This window comes from Capra hircus, chromosome 28 (genome assembly GCF_001704415.2).
Source record: "Capra hircus breed San Clemente chromosome 28, ASM170441v1, whole genome shotgun sequence".
NCBI lineage: Eukaryota > Metazoa > Chordata > Mammalia > Artiodactyla > Bovidae > Capra > Capra hircus.
Genome location: NC_030835.1, coordinates 15,707,655 through 15,734,291, shown reverse-complemented (window position 1 = coordinate 15,734,291; position 26,637 = coordinate 15,707,655). Strand labels below are relative to the sequence as shown.

The 26,637-nt window shown below is 39.2% G+C and overlaps 1 protein-coding gene across 2 annotated transcripts in view; it reads left to right on the top strand.

Moving 5' to 3' along the window:
• VCL (vinculin) overlaps positions 1–26,637 on the top strand; it is a 112,007-nt gene that overhangs the window by 23,187 nt on the left and 62,183 nt on the right. For both annotated transcript variants that reach the window (XM_005699223.3, XM_018042196.1), the window contains exon 2: positions 19,906–19,976. In XM_005699223.3, the coding sequence (XP_005699280.1) occupies positions 19,906–19,976 (71 nt within the window). The remainder of the gene's footprint in view (positions 1–19,905; positions 19,977–26,637) is intronic.

The window sequence follows — 26,637 nt, the reverse complement described above, 5'->3', positions numbered from 1 at the left end:
GCTTGAAGTTTTTCTTGTCCTTCTTGCCATCTGAAAGTTCCAAAGAATTGTAAACTCATGCAGATTTACAGCAGAAAACTTGAGACATCATTGAATGTGTCTTCAACGGTTTTTAAAAACACAGAGTAATGGTATTTGCGACTCTGTGGACTGTAGCGTGCCAGGATTCCCTGTCTTTCACTATCTCCCAGAGTTTGCTCAAACTCATGTCCATTGAGTCAGTGATGCCATCCAACCATCTCATCCTCTGTTGCCCCCTTCTGCTCCTGCCCTCAATCTTTCCTAGCATCAGAGTCTTTCCCAGTGAGTGTTCTTCACATCAGGTGGTCAAAGTATTGGAGCTTCAGCTTCAACATCAGTCCTTCCAATGAATAGTCAAGGTTGATTTCCTTTAAGATTGACGGTTTGATCTCCTTGCTGTCCAAGGGATTCTGAAGAGTCTTCTCCGGCACCACAATTCAAAAGCATCAATTCTTTGGTGCTCAGCCTTCTGTATGGATCAACTCTGCCATCCGTACATGACTACTAGAAAAACCATGACTTTGACTATATGGACCTTTGCTGGCAAAGTAATGTCTCTGATTTTTAATATGCTGTTCAGGTTGGTTGTAGCTTTTTTTCCAAGGAGCAAGCGTCTTTTAATTTCATGGCTGTAGTCACCATCTGCAGTGATGAGCCCCCAAAACTGACGTCTGTCACTGCTTCCACTGTTTCCCCATCTATTTGCCATTAAGTGATGGGACCAGATGCCATGATCTTTGTTTTTTGAATGTTGAGTTTTAAGTCAGCTTCCTTGGTGGCTCAGATGGTAAAGAATCTGCCTGCAGTGCAGGAGGCCCAGGTTTGATCCCTGGGTCGGGAAGATCCCCTGGAGAAGGGAATGGCTACCCACTCTAGTAGTCTTGCCTGGAGAATTCCATGGACAGAGGAGCCTGGTGGGCTGTAGTCCATGGGGTCTCAAAGAGCAGGACACAACTGCTTATTTAACTTATATGCAGAGTACATCATGAGAAATGCTGGACTGGATGAAGCACAGCTCAAATCAAGATTGCTGAGAGAAATATCAATCACCTCAGATATGCAGATGACACCACATTTATGGCAGAAAGCAAAGAACTAAAGAGCCTCTTGGTGAAAGTGAAAGAGGAGAGTGAAAAAGTTGGCTTAAAACTCAACATTCAGAAAACTAAAATAGCATCTAGTCCCATCACTTCATGGCAAATAGATGGGGAAACAGTGGAAACTCAGTGGCAGACTATTTTTTTGGGCTTCAAAATCACTGCAGATGGTGAGTGTGGCCATGAAATTAAAAGATGCTTGCTCCTTGGAAGAAAAGTTATGACCAACCTAGACAGCATATTAAAAAGTAGAGACATAACTTTGCCAACAAAGGTCTGTCTAGTCAAGGCTATGGTTTTTCCAGTAGTCATGTATGGATGTGAGAGTTGGACTGTGAAGAAAGCTGAGCACCGAAGAATTGATGCTTTTGAACTGTGGTGTTGGAGAAGACTCTTGAGAGTCTTGGACAGCAAGGAGATCCAACCAGTCCATTCTAAAGGAGATCAGCCCTGGGTCTTCATTGGAAAGACTGATGTTGAAGCTGAAACTCCAATACTTTGGCCACCTGATGCGAAGAGCTGACTCATTTGAAAAGACCTTGATGCTGGGAAAGATTGAGGGCAGGAGGAGAAGGGGACGACAGAGGATGAGATGGTTGGATGGCATCACCAACTCAATGGACATGAGTTTGAGTAAACTCTGGGAGTTGGAGATGGACAGAAGGGCCTGGTGTGGTGCAGTTCATGGGGTCTCAAAAAGAGTCGGACACAACTGAGCAAGTGAACTGAACTGAGTGATTTTAGGCAAGTCAGTTAATCACTCCGTGCCTCTGTTCTTCATCTGTGAAATGATTTAGCAGTGGTACCTCCTTCATAGGCTTGTTTAAAAGGATTTAATGAGGTAGTAAAGGGGTCCTGACTTGTAGCATGTTCTTAATTTTAAAATAATTTTTTTAAGGATAAAATGGAAGTCACAAATGAGTGCTGCAATGGCAGAGGGGAAGAAAAAGGGACTAATATTTATTTAGTATCTGTTATCTTTCTAGGTGCATATATATATTAGATGATTTATATCTGTATTACTACATTCTTCAGCCATGAGAGACATTTTACTTTTTCCCTTTTACAGATAAAGAGATTCAGGCTCAAAGAGATTATTACTTGCCCCAGGATACAGAACTAGTTTTAACAGTTTCCCTGGTGGCTCAGTGGTAAAGAATCTGCCTGCAATGCAGGAGACCTGGGTTTGATCCCTGGGTCAGGAAGATCCCCTGGAGAAGGGAATGGCTACCCACTCCAGTATTCTTGCCTGGAGAATTCCATGGACGGAGAAGCCTGGTGGGCTCCAGTTCACAGGGTCACAAAGAGTCGGACGTGACTAAGCAGCTAAAACTTTGAAGATTCCTTCCAAAGCCCCAGTGCTTTTCCTACCTCTCCATGTTACTGTCTAGGATGGGCCCTTGGTCCCAGTTTTCCAAACATAAAAATGGGTGAATTTTCGAAATTCGTTTACAAATTGGTTTGGAGACAGTGTTTTTCCGTAGGGACAGTATTACAAATGAACTAAATCGGTTAGGAAAAAAACGCATTTGCAATTCTAGCTATTAAAGTAGAAAAACAGGAAAAATAAGAGTGTATTCTGTGGAATGCTTGGGAAAAGCAGATTTAGTTAGAGGGCAGTGAGGGAAATACAGACTGTTTTGGGTTTTTTGTTTTTTTTCCTGAAGAGTTATTTATTTTCTTTGGCTGTGTTGGGTCTTCGTTGCTGTGAGGGCTTTTCTCTAGTTGCGGTGAGCAGGGGCTACTCTTCATTGAGGTGTGAGGGCTTCTCATTGTGGTGGCCTCTCTTGTTTGCAGAGCAGGGACTCTGGATACTCAGGCTCAGTAGTTGTGGCGCCTGGGCTTCGTTGTCACACGGCATGTGGGATCGTCCCAGACCAGGGATTGAACCCATGTCCCCTGCATTGGCAGGTGGATTCTTAACCATTGGACCACCAGGGAAGTCCTAAAGACTGTTTTGATGCTGATGGGGCCTCTAGGATACTTTAAGGGATTAAACATTTATGACACAGAGACAGCCTACATTTGATAACACTTCCATAGAGTACAAAGCACATACATATGTATTATTTCCTTATAATCGTGTTTGAGATACATAGGATAGGCGGTAGAGTTGACCTAATTTTTCTTAGCAGTGTTTAGCTTTCCTTTTTTTTTTCATGTTTTTAATCCATGGAGCTTGTCACCTTAATAGAGCCATAGAGGACTAGTTTATAGATATGTCGAAGAAATAATGAAAAGAATGAAAGATCTTTTTGAATTCATTGTGGGAGAAAGTGGGTGGTAGAAAGTTATCTGTGCTGATGACCTGCTTTCTTGTTATTAAGAAATTGGTGGCCACCCAGTGCACAGGTGTCCATGGTTGTGTCCACAGAAGAATCTGGAGTTGAGGGAGAGAATGCAGTATTTGCAAATTGAAAGACTGTCCACAGTATCTTCATAAATAAGAGATCTAGTGAGCAAGGCTGCTCTGCTAACATTTATCTAGCCTAATTGATACACTCAATCTCATGTTGTGTTAAAATAAGCAACTGCTGCCAAGGCAGCTTAACCCTAGTTCTAAGGAAACTATGTTGCATCAAGTGAGTTTGTTTGACATTAGAATTTGCCACTGATGTAGTTCACCTGCTCTTTAACCTGTTCGGTTGTATTCTTTTTGATGCACATTTAAGTTTTGGGCAATTGGTCAAAATTTGAACCTTTTAGGTGCTGGTGTTGTCTCATTACTTTATGGACTGTTTCACACCAACAATATTGTTGACATGTTTTAAAATTTTAATCGGTATTTTTCTGATTATGAAGGCATTGCATACTCATTTTTTTAAAAAATCTGAAAAGTATGGAAAAGGATTGAGAAGAAAATAAAAATCATCTGAAGTTCTACTTTCCATACTGTAATTCCTTCCAGTCATTTTCTTTTGTTTTTTTGAAGTGGATATATATTGGGGAGCGACTGAGGTATTTCATTATTAGTGAAATATCTGAGGCATAGTAAAATTTTACATGACTCTCCTGATATTGGGGAGTTTGCCTTGTGTACTGTGCTAATTAAGAATGGAATCTTTTTGTTATATCAGGTGTCGCAAACTCAAATACCTGCAGAGTCAAACAGAAAATGAGTGAATCAGGTGGGTTATAGGGCACCAGGGAGTGGCTGACCAGAGAGACTGGTCAACTGAAAAGCACAGGCCCTGATTGAAGAATACTGTTATTATCTTCAGCTTATTGTTGCCACATGGAAACAGGGCCTAATGTTTCCAGATTTTCCTGATAATCAATAAAATCTAAAAATCTATATTTCTTTTTATGTGAAATTTTCCATTTAAAAAGAATACAGAGCAGATCAAACAAAATAGGTCTGTGGGTTGCACTTGTTCCATGCACTCCCATTTTGTCATTCCTGATATAAATGCTTCTCAGTCTTTCTCATACCTCTCATAAGAGCACTTTTAGAAAATATTTAGAGAAGAGTTGGATAAGGAATTTCTGAGAGTGGCTTTAGGAACTTTTAACTCTGTGTAGACACTGAGAGGGTTGCCTAGTATAGGAGTGAAAAACTCTGATACCCACAGGGACCAGACAGTGACATAAATGAGTGAAATGGTCTGGCTGTTAACATTTTAGGGAGTGATGCAGAAAGTATACTCCCTATATGGGACATTTGGGGTTCCTACACATTGTTTTCTTACTGAGATTCAGATCTCATATGGCCAAAGCTTTTGATATTTTAAGAGATGTCAGAAATTTGAATCTTTGTGAAGTTTTGTTTTTTTTTTAAGGACCAAAGAAGAATCACCCTTGACTCAAATTCTGCACAAAGGCCACTAGTTTGCAACTTCTAGCTTTCCCTGAGTATCAGTTTCCCTGAGTATCCTACAAATCCTAATTCCGTACTGACGTCTTTCAAAGTATCAAAAGCTGTGGCCATATGAGATCTGAATCTCAGTAAGAAAACAACGTGTAGGAACCCCAAATGTCCCATATAGGGAGTATACTTTTTGGGGTGATGAAAACGTTCAAAAATTGATTGTGGTGGTGGTTGTGGTGGTGGTGTTCAGTCTTGTCAAACTCTTTGCGACCCCATGGACTGTAGCATGTCAGGCTTTGCTGTCTTTTACTGTCTTCTGAGTTTGCTCAAACTCATGTCCACTGAGTTGATGCCATCCAAGCATCTCATCCTCTGTCGCCCCCTTCTGCTCCTGCCCTCAATCTTTACCAGCATCAGGGTCTTTTCCAGTGAGTCAGCTCTTCGCATTAGGTGGCCAAAGTATTGGAGCTTCAGCTTCAGCATCCAATGAATATTCAGGACTGATTTCCTTTAGGATTGACTGATTTGATCTCCTTGCTTTCCAAGGGACTCTCAGGAGTCTTCTCCAGCACCACAGTTTGAAAGCATCGATTCTTTGGTGTTCAGCCTTCTTTATGGTTCAACTCTCACATTCATACATGACTGCTGGAAAGATGACAGCTTTGACTATATGGACCTTTGTTGGCAAAGTGATATCTCTGCTTTTTAATATGCTGTTTAGATTTGTCATAGCTTTTCTTCCAAGGAGAAAGTGTCTTTTAATTTCATGGCTGCTGTCACTGTTCATAGTGATTTTGGAACCCAAGAAAATAAGGTCTGTCACTGTTTCTATTTTTTCCCATTTATTTGCCATGAAGTGGTGGAACTGGATGCCATATCTTAGTTTTCTGAATGTTAAGTTTTAAGCCAACTTTTTCACTCTCCTCTTTCACCTTCATCAAGAGGCTCTTTAGTTCCTCTTCACTTTCTGCCATTAGGGTGGTGTCATCTGCATATCTGACATTATTGGTATTTCTCCTGGCAATCTTGATTCCAGTTTGTGCTTCATCCAGCCCGGCATTTCACATGATGTATTCTGCATGTAAGTTGAATAAGCAGGATGACAATATATAGGTGATGGTTGTACAAGTCTGTAAATGTACTGGAAACCATTAACCTTTCTCTAGAGTTGACACTATTTTTCACTTTCTTTAAACTCGATCCCTTTGACTTTAATGACACAGTTCTACCACTCCCTGACCCTGCACTCACACATTGCCTTCTCAGCTCTTTTCATCAGCTGATTCCACCAGCCACAACCTATTTTTTCAACCCAGTGAATTAAACTGAGGAATCATCTGTATGATTTCTCCTTGAACATTTGCTTATCTGCATCTGAACATCCCATAGATAAGAATTAGTTTCTCTCTTGGAGCTGGCTGTTGTCCTCCATTACAGGTATTACTGTTTCAGGAAGGGGGACCCATCCAGGGCCCATCCAGGGCCCAAAAGTGGGCTCTTGTCTAACACTTGGAAGTGAATTGTCCAGGGAGACACATGAGCTGACAAAGCAAGAGATTTTATTGGGAAGGGGCACCCGGATGGAGAGCAGTAGGGTAAGGGAACCCAGGAGAACTGCTCTGCCACATGGCTCGCATCCTCGGTTTTTATGGTGATAGGATTAGTTTCCTAGTCGTCTTTGGCCAATCATTCTGACTTAGAGGCCTTCCTGGTGGCACACACATTGCTTAGCCAAGAGGGATGCCAGCAAGAAGGATTTTGGGAGGTGGTCAGAAACGTGGTTCTCCTTTTGGCCTTTCCCGAATTCTTCTGTTTGGTGGTGGCTTATTAGTTCCGTGTTCTTAGACCTCCTGTCATAAAATAACTCATGTAAATGTTTACCATGGTGCCTGGCCAGGGTGGGCAGTTTCAGTCAGTGTGCTTCCCCTGACATTACCAAGGCACTTGATTCAGAAGTCTGGGCGTGTCCGTTGCCCTCTGTTTGGACTGAGTGTCATGTAGATGGATTTCTTACATCTGCCCTCATATCCATCTGTACTGCTGCTGCTTTAGTTCACTTTTAGTTTATCTTTTACTGAGACCCTATGCTTCCTGAGGTCAGGGGCCATGTGTATTTTCTTCGTCACTGTCTTAATACTTGGCACATGGTATGTTATATAAATATTTGATTGAATAAATGAACTTGTATTTCTAGTTTTTCTCCCTCTGGTCCATTGTTTCTCCTGAGTTTTTCTTGTTGAAATATAAACCTAATATGTCTTTTGCTTAGAAACCTAAAATAATTTCCCACTGCTTTAGAGAGTGAAGTCTAAGTACATTGCACATAGGACCCTCCCTGATGTGGCGTTTTTTGTTTCTCCAGCTTCCTACTCTCTATCCCTCTCCTCCACCCAATACCCTTTGTTCCAGCTGGGTGGGTCTGTGTCCCCTGAACTGGCCATAATTTCACATATGCTTCTCCATCATTGGAAACCTCTTCTTTCTTCCCCAAATCCCATCACTCCTGGAAAACTCTTATCAGCCTTCTTAGAGTTTCTTTTCCTCTGTGAAACTTGGATGTAACTCTGTTAGAGCATTACCTTGTCTTACAATGATTTATTTAAGCATTTGTCTTGTCTGTGAAGGGCAAGGCCTGCGTCTCCCTTATTTTTTGTGTTCCCATCACACACTGTTGTGCATGGCTATTATGTATGAAGTTCTCAGTAAGTGCTTGATTAAATGAATGAGTTAGAAATCAGAGTAGGTTAAAGAGTCCTGATTTTTCTGGTATATGTGGCTTTTAAAAAACTTGGTTCTGAGGCTTGCCTGTTTGTCCAGTGGTTAAGACTCCAGATCCATGGTCTGGGAAGATTCCATATGCCGCGTGGCAACTAAGTCCCTGTGCCACAACTACCACAGCCCATGCTCTACAGGAGATGCCACCGCGGTGACAAGCCTGCTCAACTAGAGAGTAGCCCCCACTCACTGCAACTAGAGAAAGCCTGTACACAGCACGGAAAACCCAGTGTAGCCAAAAATAAATTTTAAAATGAAATAAACAGACATTGGCTCTGGTGTGTCATTTTTTTTTAAAACCCTGCTTCTGCTTTTATTTTTTTTATTTTTTAGCCACTCTGGGCAGCATGTGGGATTTTAGTTCCCTGACCAGGGATTGAATTCCCAGTCCCTGTATTGCAAGCATGGAGTTTTGACCACTGGACCACCAGGGAAGTCCCTGGTGTGTCATCTTTGAATGATACAAAAGGAACCAGTGAGTGAGTGGATGGATCACAAGTCCGTCACCAACCATTGTAGGAAAACAATCGAAAGCGTTGCTGATATTGAGACACATACATTTTCACTACCCTTGTATGACCCACACATAGTATTGGACATGGCAACGCATCAGAATGGGCTTCCCAGGTGGCTTAGTAGTTGGGAATCCACCTGCCAAGCAGGAGATGCAGGTTCGATCCCTGGGTTGGGAAGATCCCCTGGAAAAGAAAATAGCAACCCGCCTCAGTATTCTTGCCTGGGAAATCCCACGGGCAGAGGAGCCTGGTGGGCTAGAGTCCATGGGGTCGCAAAGAATCGGACATGTTGTTGTTCTGGTGTCATATCAGCTTTTTCATTTTGTTAGTGACTCAACAACAACAACAACCTATCAAAATGGCTGTTCCAAATAATAGATTGATCAGCCTCATACTGAGCCAAACTCATAGGCAGATGAATGCATATTCCCTTGTCTGGTCACAATCAATAGGTCCATCAGTTGACCTCATACCTTGGCTCGGCCCACTGTCACCTTAACTGTAAGTTAGTGTTACGTTTTCATCATTTGTATCTTCTTGTCTAAATACGTTAGCAACCTCTGTTGATTACCATCTCCCTGCCACCATTTTAATATAATGCTCTATAGTTACCACTTGTACAGTACAAATCACTAACACAAGTCCAACTTGCTGTGTTTTGTCTTCCAGTTTTCTTACACTTAGTCTTGCTAAGGGAGACATCTACATTAACATACTTTTTAGTCTGGGAAGTGACTTGAATCAGCCAAGCTTTATTTTTTTGCTAAAAAGAAACCATATCTCTGTATTATTGAACCAAATTGAGATAGATAGTGATAAAAGAGTATAAGAACAGCTGAAGACAAAAGGCTTCTTGCGAGTAACTTGGAACTAAAGTCACAGAGTGAACAAAAGATATTTAAATTAACTATGGAACAAAGTAAGAGCTCTTCAAAAGAAACAAGGCTTCCTGCCAAGCCCTTAAAAGTGCCCCCAGGTCTTTTACTCATTCACTACCATTATTTCAGTTTATATGTCTAAGAATGCTTTATTTCTTATCTCATTCTCTTTCACCACCTAGCAGACACATAGTTGGCACTTACTGCCTATTAATTGAATGAAGTGGAATTGGGCCTCAAGAGTTAGAAGCAGTTCTCTGAAGAAGAAAATAAAAGAAATTATTTTAGCATTGAATAGAACCAAAAAATCTGAGTTTAAGCAAAGGAATGCAGTTTGGAAGCTCTAAAATGTATTTACTGTAAAGCTGGATTACTTTGAAAGGGTTGTTGTTGAATGCTAACCTGAAAAACCTGCTCAGGATTTAAGACTATAATATAAAACTAAGACCTTATATGTCATTCTTTTTTATTCATTTTGAAAAAATACCTTACCATACAGGTCTGTTTTTTCCAGAGGGAATAAGGCTTATTTTAAGGTTAAAAAAATCAGGCATCTACTTTAGGCATCTCACAGTCATAAAACATACAGATAAAATGTGTAGGAAATGAGAGCTTTTACATTTTGTATTTATTAATCGTTTTATACCTTCTTTGGTCACCAAAAGAATTTGAGGTAGAAAATGAGATTGTAAGGTAGAGAAAAAAGTTTTTCTACATCAGAGAGCTAAAAGAGAGTTTGGTCAACACACAGTAGACAAGTAGGGAGACCCTTAAAGAGATCATGTAGTATGGAAGAAATAATTGAGTAATGTAATGATTTATTTGAGGTCACATAGTCATTTATTTGCAGCAGGGAATGGTAATCCAGTATTCTTGCCTGGGAAAAGCTGTAACTAGTAATCAAATCACCAAATTCCCACACATGTGCTCTTAACATGTATGTAGCAAACATTTGACATAATTAGTCAAGAATTTTGATGACCTGGTACTGTACAGGTTCAAGAAGCATTTGTCAAGATTACCAATGACCCTCCTGTTTGCTCAGTTGTAGCCTGTATTAGGAAATCATACGCTTCCCCGTATTAACGTTGATCTCCAGGAATAATGTTTTCCTACAAGCCGTGAAGATTCTTGTTAGTTAACAAAGGGCATTTTGTGAATCCCCTTCTGAATTGTTCTATTCTTTTTATGGCTCCTGTAGAAACTATTTCTGTTTTGATAGTGTGGGGAGAGAGAAGGAAAGTGTTATCTCCTGGTTGATGGCTTAAAAACAGGAAGTTTTGTCTCTGGCTCTCCTCTGTAGACTTTGTCAGCTGTTGACACGTAGGAGATGCCTTTCTGGTCCTGCATATCTTTAGAAACTGGCTTCTTTGAAGTTCTGACTTGATATTTGATAAAGTGATGGAATACCGAATTGAAAAGATCCAGATCTAGTACAAAGGATGACAGCCTTTGAATACATGGGCAGGTTAAGTTACATAATCCTCTCTGCCTTCACTTTGGCATACAAAGCCCTTCCTAGACTGACTCCAGTTTGCCTTTCCAACTTCATTTCCTTTGCTGAAGCCACACCAGCCTGTTTTTCTTGTCTAGTTATTAACTGTGTGCTCAAACACTTCTGAGCCTTGACCTGTGCTCTTCTTTGTGCTTGGTCTGTCTGATCCCTCTCTCCTCCACCTGGCAACTGTGGTCTCTCCAGGCCCAGCTCGCTTCTTTTGTGAAGACACCAAGTAGCAAAGGCAAAAAGCAACATTTATCTATCAGATGTATGAAGAGTGAATTAAGGAAGCCTGGAGGCAGGAAGACCAGTTTAGGAAACAGTGCAAGTTCCATAGTCCTAAGTTGTCCAGTATGGTAGCTGCTAGCCACAGCTACCATAAATTCATATTAAATGAAAGAAGACAGTTTGAAGAGGTTACATGCCATGTGAGTCTAACTATATGATGTTCAGTTCAGTTCAGATCAGTCGCTCAGTTGTGTCTGACTCTTTGAGACCCCATGAATCGCAGCACGGCAGGCCTCCCTGTCCATCACCAACTCCCGGAGTTCACTCAGACTCATGTCCATCGAGTCCGTGATGCCATCCAGCCATCTCATCCTCTGTCGTCCCCTTCTCCTCCTGCCCCCAATCCCTCCCAGCATATGATGTTCAGGAAAAGGCAAAACTGTAGAAACAGTAAAAAGGTCAGTGTTTTCCAGGGGTTTTGGATGGAGAGAGGGATGAAAAAGCAGAACACAGGATTTTTAGGGCAATACCCTGCTTGATACCATGATGATGGATACCTGTCAATATGCATGTGTCTAAATCCATAGAATGTGTAACACCAAGAGAGGAGTGTAATGTAAACTATGAATTTGGGGTGATTATGATGTGTCAGTGGTAGACTCATCCGTTTTAACAAATGTACCATTCTGGTGGGGGGTGTTGATAATAGGGGAGGCTATTGGTATGGGGGCGATAGAGGATGAGATAGTAGGATGGCATCACTGACGCAATGGACATGAGTTTGGGTAGGCTCCAGGAGTTGGTGATGGACAGGGAAGCCTGGTGTGCTGCAGTCCATGGGGTTGCAAAGAGTCAGACATGACTAAGCGACTGAACTGAACTGAATTGGTATGGGGGCAGGGAGTGTATGGGAAATCTCTGTATCTTTTCCTTAATTTTGTTGTAAACCTAAAATGACTGTTTAAAAAATAGTCACATCTACCAATTCATCCCCGACGTAAAGCACTACCATGTGTAAAATAGATAGCTCCCTGTATAGCCTAGGGAGCTCAGCTTGGTGCTCTGCGATGACCTAGATGGGTGGGGTGGAGTGGGAGGGAGGTCCAAGTGGGAGTTATATGTATGTATACACAGAGCTGATTCACTTTATTGTACAACAGAAACTAATACAACAGTTTCAGTTCAGTCCTTCAGTCGTGTCCGACTCTTTGAGACCCCATGGACTGCAGCATGCCAGGCTTCCCTGTCCATCACTAACTCCCAGAGCTTGCTCAAACTTATGTCCATTGAATGGGTGATGCCATCCAACCATCTCATCCTCTGTCGTCGCCTTGTCATCCTGCCTTCAATCTTTCCCAGCATCAGGGTCTTGTCAAATGAGTCAGTTCTTTGCATCAGGTGGCCAAAGTATTGGAATTTCAGCTTCAGGATCAGTCCTTCATCCAATGAATATTCAGGACTGATGCCTTTAGAATTGACTCGTTTGATCTCTTTGCAGTCCAAGGGACTCTCGAGAGTCTTCTCCAACACCACAGTTCAAAAGCATCAATTCATTGGCGCTCAGCTTTCTTTATAGTCCAACTCTCACATCCATACATTATTACTAGAAAAACCGTAGTTTTGACTAGATGGACCTCTGTTGGCAAAGTAATGTCTCCGCTTTTTAATATGCTGTCTAGGTTGGTCATAACTTTTCTTCCAAGGAGCAAGCATCTTTTAATTTCATGGCTGCAATCACCATCTGCAGTGATTTTGGAGCCCAAGAAAATAAAAGTCTGTCACTGTTTCCATTATTTCCCCATCTATTTGCCATGAAGTGATGGGACTAGATGCCATGATCTTAGTTTTTGAATGTTGAATTTTAAGCCAACTTTTTCACCCTCCTCTTTTACTTTCCTCAAGAGGCTGTTTAGTTCTTCTTCACTTTCTGCCATAAGGGTTGTGTCGTCTGCATATCTGAGGTTATTGGTATTTCTCCTGGCAATCTTGATTCCAGCTTGTGCTTCATCCAGCCTGGCATTTCACATGAGGTACTCTGTGAAATGTACTCTGAGATACTCTTATACTCTGCATGTAAGTTAAATAAGCAGGGTGATAATATACAGCCTTAATGTACTCCTTTCCCAGTTTGGAACAAAACATCATAAAGCAATTATATTCCAATGAAAAAGTCTTAATAAAAAAGGTTAAATTTAATGAAAGTGAAATAAAATAATAATTCAGTTCCTTACTTACACTAGCCATATTTCAAGTGCTCAGTAGCCACACTTGGTTAATGGCTGCTGTGTTGGGTGGCACAAATTAAATAGAACATAAATAGAGCATTTCCATCATAACAGAAAGTTCTATTGGACAGCATTGCCAAAAATCAATTCCCCAAGTAGAAATGGCATTCATTCTACATAAACATGTTTTATGTGTACCTTAAAAATAGGACCATTCATCGTATGTAACCTAATTATAAGCTGAGTGTATTGAAGATGAGAGCAATTGTGGATACTATCACTGTGGTTATGAATGCAGCTTAAAATAATCAGATTTAGTACCCATCACTTAAGTACTTAAAAATAGCTTTTAAATAAGTAGCCCTTGGGTATGTTTATATTGTCTATTTCTCTTCTTCATTTACCTTTTTCTTTACAAAAGAGACAAAATATTTTAATAGAATTCATTAAAAAAAAGTTATTTATTTGGCTTTGCCAGGTCTTAGTTGCAGCCTGTGTGATTTCTGTCTTCACTGAAGCATGTGGGTTCTTTAGCTGTGGCATGTGGGATCTAGTTCCCTGACCAGGGACTGAACTCAGGCCACCTGCATCGGGAGCTCAGAGTCTTAGCCACTGGACCACCAAAGAAGTCCCAATAGAATTCATTCGTTAGTAATTACCTCTACTGGGGTCAGAATACTTGCTATTTGAAAAGCTATTTCATTGTTTTGCCTGGTGTATTCATGACTGTTTTATCTTTTTATCTTAAATCTTTGCTATATATCAGCCTTCTGGCATTGCTGCCTTTGGAGACATTTTACTTAATTGACCTACATGTCATTTCAAATTTTTTTTTCTCTCAGTCCATTCCCTAACCCCTACTTCACCCGTTCCAAGAGCAAGTCCCATTAACTCTCCAAGAAAATGAATTCTCCATTTCTACTTTCATGTCTTGTTTTAAGTCACTGCTATCATTCCTCTGGATGACTATAGTAGCCTCCTAACTGGTCATTCTGCTTCCTCTTGCCTGCAAAGATCACTTTTCCTTATAACAGGCAAAATGACCTTAAAAAAAAAAAATCAGGACTTCTCTCGTTGCCCAGTGGATAAGAATCCACCTGCCAGTTCAGGAGACACAGGTTTGATCCCTGGATTGGGAAGATTCCACCCAGTGCAGCCAAAACTTAAAAAAGAAATCAGATCAAGTCAGTCTTTTGTTTAGCTCTCCTGCTTCTTGTTATACTTAGAAGATTCCAAATATCTTAACCTGACCTTGAAAAGCTGTTTGTGATCTAACCCTCTTGCTTTCTTCTGAAAACCCAGCCTTATCACCACACCCCTCCTCACTGAGCTTTAGCCACTCTGGCCTGTTTAGGGCTCTTTGGGTATACCCAAACTTTCCTGCGTTGGGTCTTTTTCTTGCTTCCCTCTCTGGATTATTCTTTCCCAGCTCCTGCATGAGTAGCTCTTCTTCAGCTTCAGAGTCTCAGCTCCAGTGTTACTTCTTTGTCCTCTCTGTGGCTCCCAGCTACCCACTCCAGTATTCTTGCCTGAAGAATTCCATGGACAGAAGAACCTGGTAGACTGTAGTCCATGGGGTTGCAAAAAGTTGGACACAACTGAGCTACTAACATTTTCACTTTATACTTTCTTTCTCTTTTCACTCCAACCACATACTCTTTATGGCATCATCTTTACTAATACCTGGCATGATTTCTTTTGTTGTTGTTTATTTATGTGTTTACTTTTGTGCTATCTCTGTCTACTCCCACTAGGATATAACTTCCATGAGGGCAGAAAACTTTATTTTTACTTCTGCTTTGTGTAAAGTACCTAGACAGTGACTGCACATGCAGTTGCATTCAGTAAATGTTAATAATGTTGAATAACTAAATACTTTCTAAAGAAGATATAGAGGAACTCCCCCCATTCCCCCAGTTCGCTCACTCTTTCTCTGCTCTTGCCTCTCTCTAGCTCTCGCTCTGTGTGTGTACACATGGTGTATAAGATAAAAGGGATTGCCATTTATCTAAGTGTGAGTATCTTTCTAAGCCCTTTATGCTTAGAATGAACTAGTGACTATTTTGCTGAACTTCATCTTTTCCTTCTTGAAGTCATGGCCTACAGCTTTTTGAATGGCTAAGTTTTGTTGGAAACTCTGGTGAACAATACATCTGGAAATATTCTGTCATGTTTTGATCTGAGAAACTCTAGAGAACTAGCTGCTGATCTGAAAGGCTTTTATTATGATACAGACTGTCTATTGTCTACAAAAGCACTGGCTATTACACAGTGGTATATGTGTCTTTCTTTTTTCTGAGCTATTAATATGAGAGAAAAAACTTGTATTCATTAACTCATGCCTGACTGGTAATTCTTGAGAATTATTTATTATTTATTTTAGCTTCTTTACTGTGCATTTGGGATTTTTTAAACTAGTTTTTCTTCTTTAAACTCAATAAAAAGTTAAATAATATGATTGAGAAAATTTCCATCTGGGTTTTAAAAATTTCATAAATTTCTGCATTGAAATCTGGTTTGTATTTTGTGATTTAACATTCCTAAATAATTTTATATTGATAATAGGGTAAATTTCACTACCACTTATATCAAAGTTTGCTTCTTCTATATTATTATATGATATAGTTAAAGAAAAATTAACATCCAAGCCCTACATAGGAATGATTTTGAAGAAAGGGTAAGTATACATATCATTTGTAGTATAGTAAATACATGTACAGATACACACAATCTGGTTAATGTGACAGTATTTTAAATTAAAAAAAATTTTTAACCATTACTTTTTGGAAAGATTTTGGTATAAAATGACAGATAATTACTAAAATCATTTGATAGGAAATAACTGCACCTAAGTAACCCAGAGTAATATGTTAATATTACTTTTAAAAAAATAAAAATTTTATATTCACATTTCAGAAAATTAGAAGACAGCATACAGATACAGATCCACTCAAAATTTTGCAAGCATTAATAAACACATTTTGTTTTATATTCTTTCAGGGTTTTGGCCTTATGACAGTGATTTTGTGGTTTGTTTTAATCATAGTGTACTTATGATTTTTTATTTATCCTTTTGAATGAATTATAACATCATAAACATTTTCCCATAGTGCTGAGTCTTTATAACCATTGTTTTAATGGCTGCAGAGTACTAAGGCTAAAGATATATCTTAATTTAATTAACTGTTCTGCATTGTTGGATAAGTTTTTTAAAAATGTTTTTACTTTATTAACTAGCATGATAGTGAATATTTTTAGAAATATTGTGATTACCACACTTGGTATTATTGCTTATAGGGTATAGTCTCATAACTGGAATTCTTAGATAGGACAGATTCGTTTCTAACACATATTCAGTTCAGTTTAGTCGCTCAGCTGTGTCTGACTCTTTGCGACCCCATGAATTGCACCACACCAGGCCTCCCTGTCCATCACCAACTCCTGGAGTTTACCCAAACTCCTGTCCATTGAGTTGCTGATGCCATACAGCCATCTCATCCTCGGTCGTCCCCTTCTCCTCCTGCTCCCAATTCCTCCCAGCATCAGGGTCTTTTCCAATGAGTCAACTCTTTGCATGAAGTGGCCAAAGTATTGGAGTTTCAGCTTCAGCATCAGTCCTTCCATTGAACATGCAGGACTGATCTCCTTTAGAATGGATTGGTTGGATCTCCTTGCAGTCCAAGGGACTCTCAAGAGTCTTCTCCAACACCACAGTTCAAAAGCATCAATTCTTCAGCACTCAGCTTTCTTCACAGTCCAACTCTCACAACCATACATGACTACTGGAAAAACCATAGCCTTGACTAGATGGACCTCTGTTGGCAAAGTAATGTCTCTGCTTTTGAATATGCTATCTAGGTTGGCCATAACTTTCCTTCCAAGGAGTAAGCATCTTTTAATTTCATGGCTGCAGTCACCATCTGCAGTGATTTTGGAGCCCCCCAAAATAAAGTCTGACACTATTTCCATTGTTTCCCCATCTATTTCCCATGAAGTGATGGGACCGGATGCCATGATCTTTGTTTTCTGAATGTTGAGCTTTAAGCCAACTTTTCCCTCTCCTCTTTCACTTTCATTAAGAGGCTTTTTAGTTGCTTTTCACTTTCTGTCATAAGGGTGGTATCATCTGCATATCTGAGGTGATTGATATTTCTCCCGGCAATCTTGATTCCAGCTTGTGCTTCCTCCAGCCCAGCATTTCTCATGATGTACTCTGCATATAAGTTAAATAAGCAGGGTGACAATATACAGCCTTGACGTACTCCTTTTCCTATTTGGAACCAGTCTGTTGTTCCATGTCCAGTTCTAACTGTTGCTTCCTGACCTGCATATAGGTTTCTTAAGAGGCAAGTTAGGTGGTCTGGTATTCCCATCTCTTTCAGAATTTTCCACAGTTTATTGTGATCCACACAGTCAAAGGCTTTGGCATAGTCAATAAAGCAGTAATAGATATTTTTCTGGAACTCTCTTGCTTTTTCCATGATCCAGCGGATGTTGGCCATTTGATCCTTGGTTCCTCTGCCTTTTCTAAAACCAGCTTGAACATCAGGAAGTTCATGGTTCACGTATTGCTGAAGCCTGGCTTGGAGAATTTTGAGCGTTACTTTACTAGCGTGTGAGATGAGTGCAATTGTGCAGTAGTTTGAGCATTCTTTGGCATTGCCTTTCTTTGGGATTGGAATGAAAACTGACCTTTTCCAGTCCTGTAGCCACTGCTGAGTTTTCCGAATTTGCTGGCATATTGAGTGCAGCGCTTTCACAGCATCATCTTTCAGGATTTGAAATAACTCAACTGGAATTGCATAACTTCCACTAGCTTTGTTCGTAGTGATGCTTTCTAAGGCCCACTTGACTTCACATTCCAGGATGTCTGGCTCTAGGTGAGTGACCACACCATCGTGATTATCTGGGTTGTGAAGATCTTTTTTGTATAATTCTTCTATGTGTTCTTGCCACCTCTTCTTAATATCTTCTGCTTCTGTTAGGTCCATACCATTTCTGTCCTTTATCAAGCCCATCTTTGCATGAAATGTTCCCTTGGTATCTCTAATTTTTTTGAAAAGATCTCTAGTCTTTCCCATTCTGTTCTTTTCCTCTATTTCTTTGCATTGATCACTGAGGAAGGCTTTCTTATCTCTCCTTGCTATTCTTTGGAACTCTGCATTCAAATGGGAATATCTTTCCTTTTCTCCTTTGCTTTTCGCTTAACACATATTAGCAAATGCTTTTCCAAAGAGAATGTACCAGTTTACATTGCCACTAGCAAGGGGTAAAACTGTCTATTCCATTACAGCATGTAGCATTATATATGATTTCAAGTTGCTCTATGACTGTGTGGGTCACAACAAATTGTGGAAAATTCTTCAAGAGATGGGAATACCAGACCACCTGACCTGCCTCCTGAGAAATCTGTATGCAGGTCAAGAAGCAGCACTTAGAACTGGACAGGGAACAACAGACTGGTTCCAAATCTGTAAAGGAGTACGTCAAAGTTGTATATTGTCACTGTGCTTATTGAACTTATATGCAGAGTACCTCGTGTGAAATGCCAGGCTGGATGAAGCACAAGCTGAAATTAAGATTGTCAGGAGAAATATCAATAACATCTGATATGCAGATGACACCACCCTTATGACAGAAAGCGAAGAAGAACTAAAGAGCCTTTAATAAGAGTGAAACAGGAGAGTGAAAAGTTGACTTAAAACTCAACATTCAAAAAACGAAGTCCCATCGTTTCATGGCAAATAGATGGGGAAACAATGGAAACAGTGAGACTTTATTTTCTTGGGCTCCAAAATCACTGCAGATGGTGACTGCAGCCATGAAATCAAAAGACGCTTCGTCCTTGAAAGAAAAGCTATGACCAACCTAGACAGCATATTAAAATGCAGAGGCATTACTTTACCAAGAAAGGTTCCAGTAGTCAAAGCTATGGTTTTTCCAGTAGTCATGTGTGAATGTGAGAGTTGGACTATAACAAAAGCTGAGCACCAAAGAATTTATGCTTTTGAACTGTGGTGTTGGAGAACTCTTTAGAGTCCCTTGGACTGCAAGGAGATCAAACCAGTCAATCCCAAATGTTCAATGGAAGGACTGATGCTGAAGCTGAACCTCTAGTACTTTGGCCCCCTGATAGGAAGAACTGACTCCTTGAAAAAGACCCTGATGCTGGGGAAGATTGAAAGTGCGAGAAGGGAACGATAGAGGATGAGATAGTTGGATGGCATTACCGATTTGATGGACATGAGTTTCAGTAAGCTCTGGGAGTTGGTGATGGACAGGGAAGCCTGGCGTGCTGCAGTCCATGGGCTTGCAAAGAGTCAGACATGACTGAGCGACTGAACTGATGATTAGGGAAAATATCATGTTGATTACTAGTTAAGCTGTGTATTTTCATATATTTGGTTATAGTTTCAGAGTTATAATTGCTTTATATATTTTCCCAGTTCTAGTAATGTCAATTATTTTCTGAATAGACATTTTAACCTACCTAACTCGATTCATGTACTTCGTGTAGTCTTTCAGAGATGTGGCAGTTTATGATTAAACATAAATAAGTACACGCATACATATTCTCAATGATGAATTTCTTTATTTCACTCAGTGTGCTCAATGATGCCTTCAAATTAATTACTCTAGAGAAGGGGTTATATTTTATGTTTGCACTCCATATTGTTAACCAACTGTATTATGGAAGGAAATATAGGAGCAATCCTGATAATTAAAAAAGAAAACTAGAAATTATCTTTGAATCCAGAAGCTTAAATGATAGATTGTTTGTGATATTTCCCATATGTTTAAGTAATAGTTTTAAAAGTCTGAGAATTTATAATTGAATTGTGAATCTTTTTTCCCTGTAGGTTGGAAAAGAGACTGTTCAAACCACTGAGGATCAGATTTTGAAGAGAGATATGCCACCAGCATTTATTAAGTAAGTAATTAAACATTCTTCTATTGCTAAGCAGAATAGTCTTTTTGTTAGAAAAGGAAAAATAGTGATCATAGAAGGAAATTTTAAAATATATAAAGCTCTGTTTATAGTTGAAATTTCAGCTTTTCATTTTTCAACACTCAAGTTTTCTAGTCTTGATTTTATTCATTGGTGTTAAACATTTTTGACATAATTTTTAATCAAACTATGACTTCCGAATTTTGTTTTTCTGAGTGGAAATGATTTAGAAACATTCTGATCTTAGCATGCATGAGTCTGGATTATGTACTAAATACTTTGGCTCAGCAATAACAGTAGATACAAACTTAAAAAAATATTGTAACATATTTCAGCATTTTAAATTTAAATTTCTAAGCATTTTAATCTATCCTATGTAAAGTAAGCAGAGTTACTAACTTTTGATTAGTTAAAGCTTCTTGTCAAGTCCTAAGTAAAAGTAAAGGCTGATGCATAAGACAAAAAAAAAAGAACCTCTACAAGTCATTAAGAATAAGATGACTAGTCTGTTAAAAAACAAAAGAGGCAAAGAATTTGAATAGGCAATTGAAAGGAGAGGAAATCCAAATAGCCAGTAAACCTGTGAGAAAGTGCTCTATGTCATTAGTCACCAGAAAAGTACAAATTGTTCTATTATAAACTCCTAAATGAAGAAGTCTGATGTTGTCAGTTGTTGGTATGGATGTGGAGTAACTGGAACACCCATATGCTGTTGTTGGGAATGTAAATTGGTACAACCACTTTGAGAAACAATGTGTCATTAGTAAAGTAGAAGATAGGCAGTTTCACTGCCTCCCAATATGTTCCCTAAAGAAACTTATACCCTTGTACACTAGGATCTATATTCAAGAATACTGATATCAACATTGTTCATGATATCATTTGTCTACATTGGAATGGTTAAAAACAATCATGGTATAATCATCAGTTGAATATTAGTAGTAAAAAGGAATGAGAATATCTCATTTTAAAATGGTCAATTTTATGAATTAAAAAAAAATGAATCCCAAAAATAATTAGGGAAGTGAATGATAGAGATATATTGGTTGTTGTTGTTCAGTCGCTAAGTCCTGTCCGACTTTTGGCGACCTCATGAACTGCAGCATGGCAGGCTTCCCTGTCCTTCATGTCTTCCAGAGTTTGCTCAAATTCATGTCCGTTGCGTTGGTGATGCTATCTAACCATCTCATTCATCATATGTAGGTAGATTCCATTATTTAAAGTTCAAAACCATGTAGAAATAAATTGTGTTGTTTAAGGATGCCTGTAAGGTAAAAAGATAAAGGTGAACAAGGAAATAATGAACACAGAAGTCTGAATAGTAGTGTTTCGAGGGTGAAAAAGGAGGGCTATATGAGGGAGAGGAATGCAGGGGCTTCTAAAGTGTTAATAATGTTCTATTTCTTGATTTAACTGTTCAGTTACATGAGTGGTTATTTTATAATTATACATAGGCTGTTGCAGTTTTCGGTATCTATATGATATATCACAATTCAAAATAAAGCAAAAAGTGTTCCTTTATTTTTATCTTCCTTATGTTTTATTATTTTCAGTGAACAGATGCAAAATTTCACCCATATTGGTGCCTTATTTCTAACTTACTTGAGTGGGTGCTTCTACAGAACCATGTTTTTGTTAATTCTGCAGAATGTTCATGTGTTAGGAAGTAAGGTACCAGAAGCATCTGTTTTTTGCAGTCTGTTTTGTGGGAATATCTTTTCAAATTTGCCTTCCTTGGACTTGGTGGCCTCCTAGGTTTCTTCCAGGTCTAACCAGTATGAGCCTACTTTATGTGCCTTTTCATCATCATGGTAATAATTAAGAGTTCAATGCTGGCAGTTAAATGTATTACAAGTAAACTTGCATTTACTTTATAATAAAAACACAACTCTAGCTGATACCCATTTATCCCTCACCCCCTGGAAGGTACAGAGCTTGGTGAGATAGTGTATAGGGAGATTCAGTATCTGGTAAGTTGGACTTGATGAACCTATAAAAAGTTCCTTTCAACCCTTCACATTCTAGTCTATGAATATCATTTGATTGGTAAATGAATTTCTTCAGGGAACTGATTTTTGCTTGTTCCCAGAACTCAGTCTGTAAAGAATCTGCCTGCAGTGTTCGATCCCTGGGTTGGAAAGATCCCCTGGAGAAGGAAATGGCAACCCACGCCAGTATCTTTGCCTGGAAAATCCCATGGACAGAGGAGCCTGGCGAGCTCCAGTCCACGGGGTTGCAGAGTCGGGTGTGACTGAGCAACTAACAGTTCACACTTTACTTCCAGAGATAAACTTTTGAAATACGCTATGTGCTGTTTCACAGGCTTCCTTGGGGACTTAGAAAAATTAAGGAGTACCCTAGTTGTGATGACATTCTCAAAAGAGTGGGTAACTTTAAACAAAACTTCATTGATCACCCTTGGTGTTAACTAGGTCCCCAGCCCCTTACTCTGGTAATGGAAAATTTAAAGAAAAGAGTTAAGCGTTTATCCTGTCTTTTCAGAGCTTCCTCAAAGAATTGAAAATAGAACTGTCACATTATCCAACAATTCAACTTCTGGGTATTTATGTTAAGGAAACAAAATTACTCATCTTGAAAATCTATCTGCACCCCATGATCATTGCAGCATTGTTTACAGTAGTCAAGATACGGAAACAATCTAAGTATTCATCAATGGGTGAATTGATAAAGAAGATGTGAGATATACATTATTCAGCCATAGAAAAGAAGAAAAGTCTGCTATTTGTAATAACATGGATGGACCTTGAGGGCTTATGCTAAGTGCAATAAGTCAAAGAAAGACAAATATTGTATGGTTTTTGAAAAATGAATTCATAGGTATAGAGGACAGATGGGTGGATGTCAGAGGTGGGGAGGTGGAGGGATGTCTCAAAAAGCACTGACTTCTCGTCGTAAAATAAATAAGTCATGGGGACATAATGTAGAGCATGGTGCATATAGTTAACAATACTGTAATGTATATTTGAAAGTTGCTGAGAGTAGATCTTAAAAGTTCTCATCAAAAGAGAAAAAAAATTATAACTGTCCTTTCTCTCCTATGTGTACTTTATTTCTCAGTAACCTAATAGCCCTAATTGATGAGGGGAATTCTAACCAATAAATGTGGAATAAATGACAAATTAGAGATCATCTTTGTGTAACATTTAATGAAACCATTGATTTAGGAAAGGATCATCAATGGATGAAACCATTTAGAGGTTTTAACCTTTATCATACTATGGGGGGAAATCCCTGGTTTCCTTGAGGAGTCGGGAGAAAACATTGTGTTATGACCAACTGAAATAATTACTGCATAGTTTTTAAAAAGTACATGTCTTAATATGCCACACTCTGAAATGTTACCTGAAAATAACCTGGACTACAGAAATAATATGACCATGGTTATCAACCAGATATGGGGAGAAATAAATATTCTGTAGTTTAAAACATCAGGCCTCTTTATGCTTTCCTTTAGAATGCAAAATGAAGCAAAAAATAGCTTTAGTAGATGCCTTGACTAGGATGGGGAGGGGACAGAGAGGGAAACAGATGGAAGCAATTAATGACATCCTTGGAACTGTTGAGTAGGACATTCTTTTGGGCTGTTTGGTTGATGTTTGGAAGTTTCCAGGGCATGATAGACTGGTGCTTCCTCTGCCTCCACTTTCACAAGGATTTCTAAATAGTGTCTGTTTTGGGAACACTGAAAAATAAGTTAAAAAATTTATTCTTAGATCAGTCTCTTCTAGATTGTTAAAATGTAAGGGCTAAAGAAAACAGAAGACTGATGATCTATAGATGGATTTATACCTAAGCAATCTGATGTAGATATAGAGATTTTTTTAGGAAAAGATATGTCATTTTCAGATTCTTTGACTTTATCAGGTTTTGGGGGGGGTCTGAAAATAAAATCATAGTCTATTTGTGTGACTGGCAATTAAGGGGGCATGCTGGAATGTTATAGAATGTTTTAGTATCTGTTAAAGATTATACATTCGGGTTGTAACTGTTGATAAGGGACTTCTAATGCTTGGCAATTTGTTATTGTAAAACTGAGGGCCATTTTAATATATAACAAGATTTGCTTTGTCACAGGAAGGACTTGTTCTTGGGTGGAGCAAACGTTATCTGATCCCTGACTGCACTGGCAGATAGAGTTTACGATTTACTAATTTTACCGAAGATTGCATTAATAGCCACACTGTTGCACAAGAGGTGTAGGGTTGCATGAGGATTGCCACAGAAACTGTGATATTCATAGACTTCAGGAGTGCCGTGGTCATGCTATACTGTCAAAATATTGGTCAGACTCACCCTATACGAAGTCATTTGTTCCCTTAGAGTCTGGCAGCAGGAGATTCAGCTGCTGTACCCCATGTTTGTATTTTGTGTCATCGTCATCAATCATTGTTTTCAGGCAGTGGCAGCAGTGATAATATTTATGTGCAATTGATTGATTAATGGGCTAGACACACTAATTGGTTAATTGAGTATTTACTGATGACTTTTTATGTGTGTAGCATGCTAAGTGCTACATAGAATAGCAGTTTTTATCATTTTTATTATGAATGATTACCTGTAAGATATATTACAAATTATTTATTAATAGTGATAAAGTGCCAAAGTTTGCAAGTGCTTGGTTTTTTTTCAATATAAATTGATCATATTCAAGATCACATATATAATAACATCCCTCTCATTCCAACTCACTAGGTGTCAGTTTTTTCCTTTTACCTTTATTGAAGTATAATATGTTCACCAGCTTTTTATTATGGTTTCTTTAGTGGGGGAGAAATTAGTGGAAATATAGATATTGTGGCTGAAAACTGTGCATAATTCCAGGTATACCCAAGGGGGTAGGTCATATATGAGAGTTTTATTCTTCTGGGTATCATGGAATGAATAAGGTGACCTGCTATTACAGAGAGATTTTTTATTTCCTTTTTTAATATTTATTTATTTTGGCTGTACTGGGTCTTTGTTGCAGCACATGGACTTTCTCTAGTTGGTGGTATGAGGGCTCTCCAGTTGCTGACCATGGGCTTAGTTGGCCCGAGACATGCAGGATCTTAGTTCCCTGACCAGGGATCGAACCTGTATCTTCTGCATTAGAAGGTGGATTCCTAATCATTGGACCACTAGGAAAGTCCCTCAAAGAGGTTTTTGAGAAAATGCTTCAAGAATTTTCAAATTGAAGAGCTGTAAAACAGACTGATTCAACTGTAATAGAAGCTCTGAGGAGTGCTATCATTTTAGGTAGAAATAGTAGGAAGACGTTTCATGTAGGAAGTGGGACTTGGGAGGATAGAGGGAGGGAAAAAGGAGCATACTGGAAGTGGGGACAGGTGTGGTGAGAAAGGAAAATACTCCAGGTGGAATGAGTAGCATGAGTCAGTCATGGGGGCTGTGAGGAAAGGAAGTCACAGTGGGAGTGATGGGAACTCAGCCTGGGTAGCTGGGCCAGGTGAGGAATTTGGACTTGGGTGCAGGGAAACTTTGCACTTCTTGAACAGTAAGTAGAATGACAAGATGAAGGTGGTTCTTCAGGAAGATTCATAGCCAATACAAGGTGAATAATAGGTAGCTGTTAGTGAAGGAGAGGAAGCGGAATGTCAGAATGACCAGATTCATTTTCTGTCAGCATGGATTTGCTTCAGGTTGATTTCTTATAGGTAAAAAAATGTTTATGGCAAACTATTTTATTTGCCTCAGAAAAATTGCTATTGCGGTATGCAGTGGAATTTCATTCTTATTTCTACAATGGAGCAGAAATGGATAAGGAAGGCAGTTCTTGACTCTGATCCCGGGGTGTTCAGTGTCTGAGCATGTAAAAAAGTGTCACTTGTGAGGTGGCCTTGTGGTATGAACTTATTTAAATGGGCATAATGCATTTGTCTGTTGGCAGGCAGATGACAGTTTCATTTAGAGCTGGGAAGTGCCGCCACTCTGTCTCAGTGCTGCTCTGCACAGTCTGCCTGAAATCATCAAAACTTGGATTGAGTCACAGTTTGGACTATTTTTGAAACATATTGTAATGTTTATGCCTATCAAATAAAAGAATGTTCCTAAAATACCTTGTAAAAGGGTGTATGTAGTATTGGAAATGTACAGAATGGCCATTAATCATATTTCCTAGGAAACTGTCTTGTTTTAACCCTTAAAGTCTTTAAGCACAGTTATAATCTGTATTTGATATAATTTTATCTGGACTGATATTCATGTACAAAGAACTTTCTAAAGGATTTAAACATGCTTACCCTTCATCTTTCACCTTTCACTTTCATGCACTGGAGAAGGAAATGGCAACCCACTCCAGTGTTCTTGCTTGGAGAATCCCAGGGACGGGGGAGCCTGGTGGGCTGCCGTCTATGGGGTTGCACAGAGTCGGACACGACTGAAGTGACTTAGCACACTTAATCTAGATCTCTTCTGACCGAAAGTAGTACTGCTGTATTTTTAGATCACAAGCCCTCATGTTTAGCTTTTTTCATTGCTTTGATCTTGAACACTGAATAATTTGTGACGAAATCTGAATTTTCAAACACTCTTCTTGGTGAAAGTGGCCAGCACATCTTTTTAAAGTATTAATTCTTTGATTAATACTCAGTGCACTTTGCTTCTCTGGGGCTGATGTGTGATTCTA